Source organism: Mustela nivalis (assembly GCF_964662115.1).
Source record: "Mustela nivalis genome assembly, contig: HAP1_SCAFFOLD_2035, whole genome shotgun sequence".
NCBI lineage: Eukaryota > Metazoa > Chordata > Mammalia > Carnivora > Mustelidae > Mustela > Mustela nivalis.
Window position 1 is genome coordinate 19,636 of NW_028134629.1, and position 13,818 is coordinate 33,453.

A 13,818-nucleotide genomic window follows, 5' to 3' on the forward strand; every position below is an offset into this window, starting at 1 on the left:
AAATTGAGCATAGTGATCAAAAGGACAGTAAAGGTGCATATTAGCATTCTATTACCTACTCCTCAATCTTACATCATCATAACTTGAAATATTTTATTTTAATTCCTTCCATGTATCTTTATTTGAAATACAAAGAACCTTCAAAATTATAAAGTGTTATTTATAATTTTTTCAGTTCTCTCTGCATGATGTGTTAATACTTCGATACTAGTAGATGAATCTGAGATAACTCTTATTTTAACTTTCTTCAATTGTGACATGTATCTGAAATGATGGAATGTAAAGTAGCATTGAAATGAAGTTATTTGCTTTTTCAGAGTTTCCAACTATGACATCTTCTGGTATACTCATAATCTCTTCTTTGTCTTCTACATGCTGCTGATGTTACATGTTTCAGGGTAAGTTTAAAAAATATTTTAAAATATTTTTAAAAACATTTATACCTAAAATGGGGTAATGAAAGACTATAGGAATTTTCATAGGAAGTGGTAAAATTATTTGGTTACTCGAATTCTTAGTCTCAAGAATGAAGATGGTTCTACTTTTAGCATAGCATATTTTATTTTTTTTATTTTTTTATTTTCTTAAAGATTTTATTTATTTATTTGACAGAGAGAGATCACAAGTAGGCAGAGAGGCAGACACAGAGAGAGGAGGAAGCAGGCTCCCTGCCGAGCAGAGAGCCCGGTGCGGGGCTCAATCCCAGGATTCTGAGATCACGACCCGAGCTGAAGGCAGTGGCTTAACCCACTGAGCCACCCAGGCGCCCCAGCATAGCATATTTTAATGAAAGTAGTGTAAAAGTGTATTAAAGCTGAAAGAATTGGGGCAACTGGGTGGCTCAGTCAGTTAGGCATCTGCTTTCAGCTTGGGTCATGATTCCAGTGTCCTGGGCTTGGACTCACATCTGGCCCTCTGTTCAGTGGGGAGCCTGCTTTTCCCTCTTCAGTTCCCCCTGCTTGTGCTCTCTCTCCCTGTCAAATAAATAATTAAAATCTTTAAAAAAATACAACTGAAAGAGTTTCTTGTCCCGCAGTATTGTAGGTTTCTTTTTATGAGATGTATTTATTAGAGAGAGAGAAAGAGAGAGGGTGAGCAGGTGGAGGGGCAGAGAGAGAGGGAGAAAGACTGAAGGTGAAGCCCAGTGTGGGATTTGATCCCAGGATCTTGAGACCATGACCTGAGCTGAAATTTAGAGTCAGATGAGCCACGCAGGTGCCCCACAGTATTGCAATTTTTAAATTGCAGTCCTCTATAGTTATATCCTATTTTTTCCTTTTTAGAGAGAGTAGTAGAGGGAGATGGGGGAAGTAGCAGAGGGAGAGAGAGAATCTTGAGCAGACTCCATGCCCATCACGGAGCCTGACACTGAGCATGATCTCACAATTCTGAGATCATGACCTGAGCCACAATGAAGAGCTGGACAGTAAACTGACAGAGCCGCCCAGGGGCTGCTCTATGGTTATGCTCTGATAATCTCTAAGAGAAAGTTAGTAAGAAGAGAAGATTTCAAGAAAGTATTTTAGTTTTTGTATTTTTAGGAATTCCTTATGTCTTGCTGCTGCAGAATTTATAGCAATGGAGTTACCAGGTTTTAGTTTAAAAAAGCCTAACAGTCCAGAGCAACATTTTTCTAGATGTGTCTCCTGAGGGAAGGGAAATAAAAGCAAAGTAAACTATTGGGACTACATAAAAATCAAAAACTTCTGCACAGTGAAGAAAACAATTAACAAAACTAAAAGGCAACCTACTGAATGGAAGAAGATACTTGCAAATGATTTACCTGATAAAGATTTAGTATCCAAAATATATAAAGAACTGATATAAGTCAATACCCCAAAACCAAATAATCCAATTAAAAAATGGGCAGAAGACATGAACAGGTGCCTGAGTCACTCAGTTGGTTAAGCATCAACTCTTGATTTTGGCTTAGGTCATGATCTCAAGGTTGTGAGATCAAGCCCCACATCAGGCTCCACATTCAGTGGGGAGTCTGCTTGAGATTCTGTCTCTCCCTTACCCTCTTCTCCTCCTCCCGCTCATGGGCACGCACTCTCTCTAGAAAATAAATAAATCTTTAAAATATCAGCAGTAGACATCAACAGATATTTCTCTAAAGAAGACATCCAAATGGCCAGCAGACATAGGAAAAGATGCACAACATCTCCCATCATCAGGGAAATACAAATCAAAACTACAATGAGATATCACACCGCACCTCAGGCTAAAACAAAAAACACAAGCAACAATAAGTGTTGGCAGGGATGTGGAGATATCGAAACCTCTGCCCAGCCTTGCACTGTTGGTGGGCCTGAATACTGGTGCAGCCACTGTGGAAAACAACACGGAGTTTCCTCAAAAAGTTAAAAATAGAACTATCCTATGATCTACCAGTCACACCACTGGGTATTTACCCAAAGAATACAAAAACACTTAAAGATACATGCAGCCTTGTGTTAATAGCAGCATTATTTACAATAGCCCAACTATGGAAGCAGCTCATGTGTCCACCCATTGATGACTGGATAAAGAAGATGTAGTCTATATATACACTGAAATATTATTCACCCATAAAAAAGAATGGAATCTTGCCATTTGCAACTATGGATGGACTTAGAAAGTATAATGCAAAGTGAACTAAGTCTGTCAGAGAAAGACAAATACCATATAATCTCACTCCTCTGTGGAATTTAAGAAACAAAACAAAAAAGCAAAAGAAAAAAAGAAAGAAAGGCACAAACCAAAAAGCAGACTCTTAACTATAGAAAACAAACGGATGGTTACCACAGGGGAAGTGGGTGGGGCGATGGGTGAAATAAGTGATTAATTAGGGGTTAAAGAGTACACTTATCAGGATGAACACTATTTTTTTTTTTAATTTCAAGTTTTTATTTGAATTCCAGTTAGCATGTATGGTAAAATTTGATTCGGGTATAGAATTTAGTAATTCATCACTTACATATAACCCAGTGCTCTTCAGAAGTGTCCTCAATATCCACCACCCATCTAGCCCATTCCCTGCCCTCTCCTTCTATCAGCCCTTAGTTTGTTCTCTATAGTTAAGAGTCTCTTTTGGTTTGCTTCCCCTACCCATCTTTTTTACCTTCCCCTGTGTTCATGTTCTGTTTCGTGTTATATATGTATACACACACACACACACCCCCCACACACATCTTCTTTATCCAGTCGTCCATTGATGGACAGTTGGGCTCTTTCCATAGTTGGGCTATTGTTGATAATGCTGCTATAAACATTGGGGTTCACGAAACATTGATTAAAGATTAGAATTATTGAATCACTGAAACAAATGTAACACTGTATGTTAACTATACTGGAATTAAAATACAAAACTTAATAAAAACAAATAAATAAAAATAAAAACAAAACAAAAAGGCCTGGCTGCAATAATACTTGCAGAGAAAGCCAAAGGTTTACAATGATCAAAGACAAGGATGTGTCAAAAACATCAGATCACAACAGAAAAAAAGAGCATATCCTAAGATTTTACAAAGAATATACTCCAAATATTCTTCTTCTTATTTTTTAAACAGAGGAGTTGCTTTTTTTAAAAATATATTTTATTTATTTATTTGACAGAGAGCTAGAGAGAAAGCATAAGTAGGCAGAGTGACAAGCAGAGAGAAAGGGAGAAGCAGACTCTCTGCTGAGCAGGGAGCCTGAATTGGGGCTTGAGCCTAGGATCCTGGGATCATGACCTGAGCTGAAGGCAGCCACTTAACTGACTGAGTTACCCAGGCGCCCCCTACCCCAAGTGTTCTGAAAAGTGTGTCAACCGAAGAAGTTTACTCAATGGTATAGTGTTTAAAATAATCCATTAGCTTAGAGGAAGGAAATAATATATGTACATAATACGTAATATGGATGTATGTATCTGTGTGATCACCAGAGTGGACTGTGGTTTCGTCTTGAGGCTCACACTAATATGACACAATAGACCATCGTCTAACTTCAGGTTCGCTTGATTGAGTAGAGTAATAGAGGATAGGAAACCTAGAAAGTCAATAGGACAATGTCAGGTCCTTCTGTGGGGATCCCTCTGGTGGTTAGGAATCATTTCCCACCTCTTCTCCCTCGCCCCCCAACTTAGTTTCAGGATGAATAAGCCACATAGGTAGGCATGGACTACCCTGCCTTGCATAAGGCTCAAGCTCCACAGAAACCAGTATCTTGGTAGCAGCCCCAATCTCCTCAAGGGATGCCCTCCATTGTGAGAACACACCTCACACAGTAAACTGAGGTCTGTGAGTCCTGAATGATTTTATAGTTCACTCATAGACCTCCTGGTCCAGATGCATTCCACCAATAATAAACAATGTTGCCTGGAAACACAGCTGGCATTCCCAGTTTATCATAGCCCAAAATGTTTCCAAGGAGACAGTGTTTGGAGAAAGGTTCAGATCTGCTGTTAATCCTTTCCTCAGAATGTTTTCTAACGTACTTTGTACAGTAGGTCACATAAATTATGTATTTATTTCAGGGCGCATGTTTAAAATGCTTTTTTTTTTCCCCTCTGATTTTGGAGACCACTGTTTTAGACAGCAATATTATATGGGTCTCTCTTACATGTCCTCATGGCTCTTATATGTCCTTATATGGCTCAATTTATTATGTACTTCATTCCAGAACATACAGTTGTAGAGCATCAGAAACATGGCCTCACATTATTATCCCGGCTTCTGGTTAGTCATTCCTGCCACACAAAGAAGAGGGCCATGGTCTGAGGAAGCTCTGGGTTCTATTCTTTTCCTTTTGCAGGAATAATATGTTCTATGGAATATTAGGACACCAAGAAAGCTCTCAGTACAAATTTGGTTTACACTCTGTTATTTGAATGACTTGTTTGGCTGTCAGGGCTATTATCCTAAAATGAACTATGAGTAAGCAGATGCTACTAATGTTAACTGTAATTTAAAATAATTACATAATGCTTACTATATGTCAAGGATAAATTCAGAATAATTTAGATGCTTTATGTTTTCAGGGATCACAGTTTTAAAAGGATAAAATAATATTGTTTTCAGGGATCACAGTTTTAAAAGGATAAAATAATATTGTTAACCCCCCTTTACATGTCAGAAAACTGAAGTTTAGGGAGAGTAAGTAACTTGTTAAAGTTTACTTAACTGATGGATCCTGGATTCAGATTTGGCCATTCTGACTCAAGAACTCATTATTTATTTATTTTTTTTTTATTACTAGGTTTTGTGTTTTTGGAGAGCTCTGTACTGAGAACTGGGTGTTAAGAATTTTTTTAAAGGTTAATATCTTGTTTTATCTGGGATTGTGGTCTCCCTCATCTATCTGTAACAGATGAGAGAAAAATGCAATCATTTGTTAGTATAATTAATTATTCATTCTTTTGCCTTTATGTTGTACTAAGTTAAATCTGAAAATATCTGTTTCTTTGTAATTCAAAATAGAGTCAATTTTTAAAAAAAGGTTCAGGAGTTCAAACAGATTTCTTAAGTTTAAAGAGGCTTGTATTGAGAGTTCTTTCATCATTTTTTGGATAAAAGAAGGCATATTTAAATTATGACTTTACTTTTGTAAAGCGAGGGTCATAAACAGAAAGTGACTTTAATTTATGCAATGAAATAACAAAAGGCATCTGCAGAGTGAATTATATGTAATCAATTTCTTAAACTAACTTAATTGTTATAAACTATTAGTAAGGAAAACCTCTTCTAATACTGAAATCAGTGTCATGCAACAACTATACAATTCTATAAGAATTCTGTAGTATACATTTTTATGAAATTAAGTTTTTATTGAAGTATACTTGATAAAATTATACATATTATATATTGCAAAGTAATATATTTTAAGTATACTCTGTGATTAAATACATATATGTTGTGAAATGGTTATTCCAACCATATGAATTAACATATCCGACACTTTACATTTACCTCTCCTGCCCATGAGGATGCTTCAGATCTACTCTCTTAGGAAATCTTAAGTATATAGTATGGTATTATTAACTATATCTATCATTAGAATTTTTCCATCTTATAACTTTAGATGCTCAGAACTTTTCCATCTTATAACTAAAGTTTTATAAACCTGTGAAGTTAAATTTTGAATAAAGCCACATAGATTATACTCCTGGTATGGGAAAGTTTACTGGTGGTAAAAACTTACAGCTTTTTCAAAATCGAATATTTCTCAAAAAAATGTTTTATTGCTAACGGATCTAAGTAAATCTATTGAAATTATTATCATTTGTCCCAATGTTGAGAACATAGATTATCTTTGCTTTATGAAATACCTTGATAATTTCATTCTCTAGCTTTTGGTCATATAAGGAAATAAAGTGCTATTACTCAAAATAAGTTTCTTGGATTTATATTGAGATTTCTATTAAAGGGTGTGCTTTATGTAGAGACAGGAAATCAGTATTTTCTGGGCATTTACTCTTTCCATCAGTGTGCTAAGTACAGTAATGAGGTATAGTGGAACAATATAATATATGATCTTTAGTCTCCCAGCATTGGCAATTAGTTTAGAATTAAAACAGCTAGAGAGAATTTTATGCTGCATATTTTCCATGTATAAACATTTTCTTTTCAAGAATTCTGGTAGTTCAGAATTAAAGAGGCAATGTAGACTGGGAATTTAAGAAAATTTTAGGCTTCAAGGATGAAATGATTAGAGATTGTTGGCTAGCTTCTCTGCCTAAGCAGACTTTTGCAATAGAGGAGTAGTGATTTTTGAAGGTCAGTTTTGTTTTCATAGAATCTCAAATTTTGAAGGAAGCTTAAAGGATATCTTGAGTAAGATGCCTTGAGTCTCCCATACAAACTAAGTAAATATCTAATTCTGAAAAGCCAATTCTGTCTTTAGGAAACTCTAATTTTCCCAAAGTTCTTTCCCTTTAGAGAAAGAATTTATTTTACTTTAATTTAAATCAGGGCCTTCAGTGGCTGTGACTAAATCTCCTTCAAATTCTGCTCATCTGTTCCATGCTTGATGATCATCTCAAATCTCCTCATTATTCCAAACTTTAAAAAAATATATATGTTAACAGTGAATATTCATTGAGTGCTTACCTTGTACCTTACCAATGTTTGATCTCATTCAATCCTCCCAACAACCCTGATAAAATCTGCTGCTGTTGCTGTTGTGGTTGCTGTGATGATGATGATGGTGATCATTATTCTCATTGTCCAGGTGACAGAGCAGGGGTAGTGGCAGGCGAAGTAACTTGTTAAAAGTCATGAGTAGTTAGTAAAAGAGTTTGGGTTTGAACCCAGGGATCAGATTCTTGGGCCCACACTCCTCACCACTAACTTAGGCTGGCTGCTGTTTGGTATGCTTCCCTTGGATCCCTTTAAAAAGTGGAAACCACACTACATGCAGTGCTCTAGGTGTATTTGATATAACATTGGTAACATGGAAAGTTTATCTTTTTTGCTCCAAATATTGCAGCCATTATTTAGGGCCTGGTAGTCTTGTTCTATAATTACCCGTCCCTTATCTTAACCTAGTTTTCATACTTGTTACCTGTATCTTAGATTTTTAAAATTATTTATAAGCAAATCTATTGCATGAAACCCTAAAAAAACATTTCACATACGCTCAACTCAGATGTTTCTTTTCATTGGTCAAATGTATCTTTAAAATGTGCTAATTTTCCTTTCTAAGAGGTCAAAAAAGCATGGCAATTAAGAGGTTCATCATTAATAGCTGTATGACCTTGTCAGATAATTTGACCTATTTTTTTTTCTTAACTACAAGATGGAATTATTAAAGTCACTTACATCATCAGGTTGTCTCAGTGAACACTCACTAAATAAGTGAAAATAACAATGTAAGCATCATAGAGGCATATTCAAGGATTAGCAGGAAAAAAAATTATACTTTTGCAAATACCTAATAGCTATATTAGGAAGAAACCCTACATTTAACTGTTGGAAGAATTTTTGTTTTTGTTTTTGTTTTTATAAAGACATAGCACTTTTGAAGAGCCCAGGTTTTCCTATCTACAAAGTAATTTGATGAAAAGATAATGAAAACTGCTTAGCAGATCAAAAGAATATTCCTTGAGAGGGCAACACTTTTTATAACATTGTTAGGTCTCAAAAATTCAATTGATTTTAACAATAAAGGTTTACTCTGGAACTTGCAAGACAAGCTTCCTCCTGAGAGGATTTTTTTTTTCTTTTTAATTTTTAATACACCTTTCTAGGAGGTTGCTATTTGCATGCTGTATTAAAGATATTTCAATTCAGAAGACATTTGGGGAAAAAAAAAAGCCAAAACTGTTTCCTCTTTTCAGACACGAATGTAACTGGACATTTCTTTATTTTCATTTGAGAAACTCATCGGGAGGATATATATACTGCCATTCTCACTTACTGATAAAAGGGATATTGGAGGGAAAAGCAATTATGAATGTCACAGAGCCTCAGCTGAGAGACTAACCCTACTCCTTTGATAGGCTTGTGGAGGGAACCCATTGCAAATGAGATTTGGCACCTTGGCCTCTCAGAGTCAACACCCACTGGCTCTAGCTCGGGGTGTTAGATGCATGGTGACTGTATTTTACTTTTTTATTTACATGAGAGAGGAATCAAAATGTCGTGATTCTGAAAAAGGGAGGGGGAAAGTCCTCCTCTGATGCATGTATGGCAATTAATTGTGTAAATAATATTGTTGTACTAGTTCTGCTGGACCTCTCAGACCTTATTTTATTATATAGATTAATATATATTACTTATTTAATACATGGCACATTGTTCTTTTAAACAGAGCTCTTTGCCTTTTGGGTCTACTTCCTGGCAAGAGTTCACTGAAGAGCATGATTTATATTCTCTTTGAATCCTTTCTTCTATGGGGATTTAAAAGGAATGGGTTTCTATGTGCATGTTTCTAAAATCATTTATTCTTTCAGCCAGGGCAGGCAGGGTGGGCAGACTTTGTCCACAAGGACATTAATGAACCAGAGGCACTGTCGGCTTCATAGGAGTTTAGGCTCAAGAAGTTAACCAGGGTTAGACAAATATTTATGAAGTTAGGCTTACTGTACTGGCTTATCCTCCCTCCACTAGGCCCTTAGGAGGAGGAAATTAAGAACATTCTGTTGGAGGGTAGAGGTATTTATGCAGTTTAGATAAGTGTTGAAAGTCGCTGATTCCCAAATATCTTCTCTTTCAGAAGCCACTTGCACTGAGGGCTTGTTTCACCCACACAGGCCCGTGTGATCTTCCCCCTAGTCAGAGAGTTTGCTCCTAAAAAGTCAAAGGGAACTTGGTGAAGCCCAGGGAAAGGAACGCCCAGAGGTGTTATGTTAAGCCAACTCTATTCTAGCACCGGGGAAGAATAATTTATTTTCCTACATCTTCTTTTCCACGTTCCTTTCCTTGTCTCTAGATTTGAATTGGCCATATAATGTATTGTCCATACCAGACATTTCTGAGAATGAATTGGAACGCTATTAATAACTGAGCAGTGACTTGTGGGTAAACCAGGACATACGGTGATTAGTCTATTCCTAGGCATTAGGGGAAAGTTCTGGGCGAATGAGCCACAAAAGATCACCTTACCTCAAATAAGGGCTCTACATAGGTATTTGGGAGACTAGAACCTTCAAATAATAAACACAGTAAATTTGTGTAGCTTTGTCCCACTTTACAGATCATAAATGAATGTCCTCTACCATGTTAGGTAGAAGGTGAGGATTTGCATGTTCTTGGTTGTGGCTCAATCTTTTGTATACTACTCATCACTTTTCCAGGTAACGTGTTCTGAGTAGTTTCTAGGTGCTTAATTTCTGATAGGTGCGCATTATTATTGTAAGTTTGATGCCTTTTACTTCTACCTCAAAATCCTACTTCTCTTCCAGTAGAGTGGGAGTTCTCTACTTGGATTCATAATCTCTAAGAATCATTGAATTATTGCTGGGAGACATGAGTTCTTGAATACAAGCCCCGTGTGTGTGTAAATATATATACGCTTATATATTTATATTTAATATATTACACACACACACACACACACACACACACACACTTTTAGCTTTCATTAGATTCACAAGGCTGTATGTGGCCCAAAAAATATCTGAACTGAATGAAGCTTTTTAAAGCTAGAGTTTTACTAGAGAGCTGTAATATTAAATTATACATTTTATATCTCCTCTTCAGTTTTATCCAGAGTTCAAAACAATAGATTGTGGGAACATAAGAAACACTGGGACAATTTTCTTCTCACATGATGGTTCTGTAAGGAGAACTTACCTAATAAATATAGCTCTGAACCTGTCAATCACATTTTATTCATTTTAGAGGGTAATGGTGATACTCATCATAATAATTTCATCATAATAATTTCCAAGGTTTATATAATGATTAGTGCTAAGAACATACCTGGTATGTTCTTAGCACTAATTTAGGCACACATTCATATATACATAAATGCCCCCCCCCAAGTGCACACAGAGTTTGTTTGTTTTTTTTTTTTTTTTTAATCTCCTAGCACTATGAGGTAAGTACTATTCGTATATACCTCATTTTACAAATGGGAAAATGAGGCACAGAAGATTAAATTAAATGATTGAATATAAATGGTTTTAAATCGTTATTTAAAACCACCTAGTTAGGGCCTGCTAGGGTTAAGGATTGACCCACAGTCTGTCCCCAGAACCTATGCATTTAATTTCTAATCTTTTCTTGAATTAATGAGTTATTTATTCATGGCTTGGAAGGCACTTTACTTATGAAAGAAATATATTCATGTCATGTGAAACTCTGGAGTAACTGTCCAATTTATCTATAAAAGTTGGTTAGTGCTACGTGTGTATTTTGTTGGTTTTGAGTAAGGAATTCATTTTTTTATAAGTTACATAGATTTCAAGGTTTTGAGGAAATTTAGTCCTCTGAGAAGATGGTAAGAAGAAAATGAAAAAAATTTTGTGTTGTTTAATAAATGTTTCTTACAACGTTCAACCTTGTTATGGTACATAATAAATACAACTTTATAATAACCCTAAAAATAAAATTATATCTATGTGGTACATTAACATCCAAAATTCTTCCAGGTGACTTGAAAATAACAATGAAAAAAGCTAGGTTCTAGACTAGAGCTGATAAAAATGCAGTGGAAGAGATACTCTTACCAGTATTCTTGCTACACTGTGTATATGGCTCTTTGTTCAGCAGACAGGGGGTCCACATATTTCAAAATCTGTTACCAGGCCTCATTGCCTGTCATTGCTCACAACATAGATTAAGGAGAATAGGAATTGTACAGAAAAAAAGAAAGAACTTATGCATATGTACTCCTTGAAAGTATACTGCGGGAAGAGAGTAATTCTCATAAATACTGTATATCCACGAGTACAGAATAAGATACATTATGTAAAATCTTAAATAAAAGGGAGAAGTGGGGCTGCAGCTGGAGCTGTGGTTGAATGGTAGAATCTAGTCTAGTGCTCTCTTCTGCCTACCCTATTATGGATCTTTGAGTTCCAATACGAAAGAGAAAAGACAACACAGCAGTGATATATTCTAGCTTAATTATACTGTTTTTGAGGGCAAGAATGTTTCCTACCCATCTTTATCAATGGAATCCCTGTCACAAGTCACCATTGACTGTGTGCTGGATTAAGTGGAGCTGTAGTAATTGGCTTTTGGCTAGGAATTTGTTGTCCTTCTAGGCCCTTCCAGGTTTCCCCAATTATCTAAATATTGCAGATAACAATAAGAAATAATCTGTGTATTTGTTTCAGTGTAATTGGATTCCCATTTGGGGATTGTCACTTACGTTCAGTGTTCTCTGGGTAATAAGTTCTTATGGTAACTAGTGTATCAATTCTTGTGCCAGAGGAATTAGTCTTTAAGACTTGATTATTTAGGTCATCTTGAAGATTGGCACATATGTTGTTGGGGATTTTTATGTAATTCTGTGGCTAAAAATTCTTTGGATTGCAGAAGAAAATAATTTCATCTCATTGTTTTCTTTCACTTTTTGGCTTTTGTGAATATATAGAGTGAATTCCTAAAGGTCTAAGTCTTTCTTATCTGGAATTAAAATCTCTGTCACATAATATTTACGTATTTCACATACGTTAATAACATAATATTCTATGCAACTATGGTCTTTATGATGTGTTTTTCCCTCCACTTCTAATTTCCCATTCATAAGATTGATTTTCATTTTTGTGCAAAAAAAATGATTTTTCTGTATATCAATTCTGCACTAAGCTCTTATTTTATGTACTTTTGCTGATATTTTATCTTAGAAGCAGGTGGAGGTAGGTATTGAGGTCATGTGGGTTTTTCTCCCTTAAGGATTCCATATACCTGGGTAGATAGATGTAGGATATAAAGAGCATTTTCATGTATATAAATTCACTTGTGTTGGAAGCTACTTTTGTTCACAAGTTTTTAATCTAAATTGTAAGTTTACTTCTTTCCTACTTTGAGGATAGGAATAATGAGTTTCAGACCAAATACTTTCTCACATAATTTTAATCTCACTTTTCTTCCTGGATCTTATTCATAATAACAAGTGGTCCTGGAGGAGGAAGGAGAAGAACAAGGGCAAAGTTTAAGAACTATCTTTAGTACAGTGTTTTTCTGTACTGTGAAATCATTCTTTTATTCCAGCACCATTTTAGTGAGGTCTGAAAGCAAAGAATATACTAAAAAAATATCGGATGCTTACACATTTTTTCTTCCCAAGAGGTCAAAGTCCTTTACTTTATATACCCATGGAGTAGAGAGGAACATGAACTATCTCACTTTTTCAGCTGAGGAAAGTTTGTAAAATGACCTATTTAACTTTACGCACTTAAGGAATGTTCCAGTCTTGATCTTGTGTTCTTAGGCTCCAAGGTTTAGTTTTGGAAGGTGTATAGTGTCTGTGGCTGGCTACTTAATTTGCAGGGCTCACTGTAAAATGAAAGTGTGAGGCCCTTTCATAAAAAATTATTAAGCATTTAGGGGCGCCTGGGTGGCTCAGTGGGTTAAGCCTCTGCCTTCAGCTCAGGTCAAGATCTCAGGGTCCTGGGATTGAGCCTCGCATTGGGCTCTCTGCTCAGCAGGGAGTCTGTTTCCCCCTCTTTCTGCCTGCCTCTCTGCCTACTTATGATCTCTCTCTGTCAAATAAATAAATAAACAAAATCTTTTTAAAAAATTAAGCATTTCAAGACGGTGACAATAGAGTGTTGGACCAATCACGGGGCCTTTCTAAGAGCATGGTTCCATGAAACTGCAAAAGTCACATACCCATAAGGTTGGTGCTGTCTGTGTTGTCCAGTCTTGTATGTCGGACAATACCATCAGCAAGAGCTAGACACAGTATGTGCTCCAGTCAAGCTGTGGAATGTGAGTTCCCTCAGGTATCAGTAGCAAGCGCCTAGGAAAGAATGAAGAGGCAAGGACCTGTCTAGACCAGACAAAGTGGGCAGTGATAGCTTTGATCTGATACGTACTCAGATGCTTAGAGGTTCCCTGATGTCTGCTGGATTCTTAGCTTAGGAAAGCATGCCATGTCTACATGCTGTTAACAAGGAGGTTGACAACTTAACTCACTTGGTAATTTGTCTGCTGAGATTAGAATAGGGTCAGGGTCAGAGCACGGCTGAGATTTCAGGGTGAATTTAGAAATATTCGAGGGTGGAGAAGGATGATGTAAATTGCAGACTGATTTAATGGTATTTCTTACAAAAGTGAATGTGTATACATGGTTTACTTTACTAATACCATTTCCTAAAATATAGACATGTTTTTCGGAGTTGGATTTCAAGTTCTAACCCCCTTCTGTGTCTGTTAAAGCCAGATGACTCCTCAATCATGT

The 13,818-nt window shown here is 36.2% G+C and overlaps 1 protein-coding gene across 1 annotated transcript in view; it reads left to right on the top strand.

Annotated features, from left to right (window-relative positions):
• LOC309858217 (NADPH oxidase 4-like) overlaps nucleotides 1-13,818 on the top strand; it is a 59,775-nt gene that overhangs the window by 18,984 nt on the left and 26,973 nt on the right. Inside the window, exon 5 of the mRNA XM_082750891.1 lies at nucleotides 318-398. Coding sequence (XP_082607017.1) covers nucleotides 318-398 — 81 coding nt within the window. The remainder of the gene's footprint in view (nucleotides 1-317; nucleotides 399-13,818) is intronic.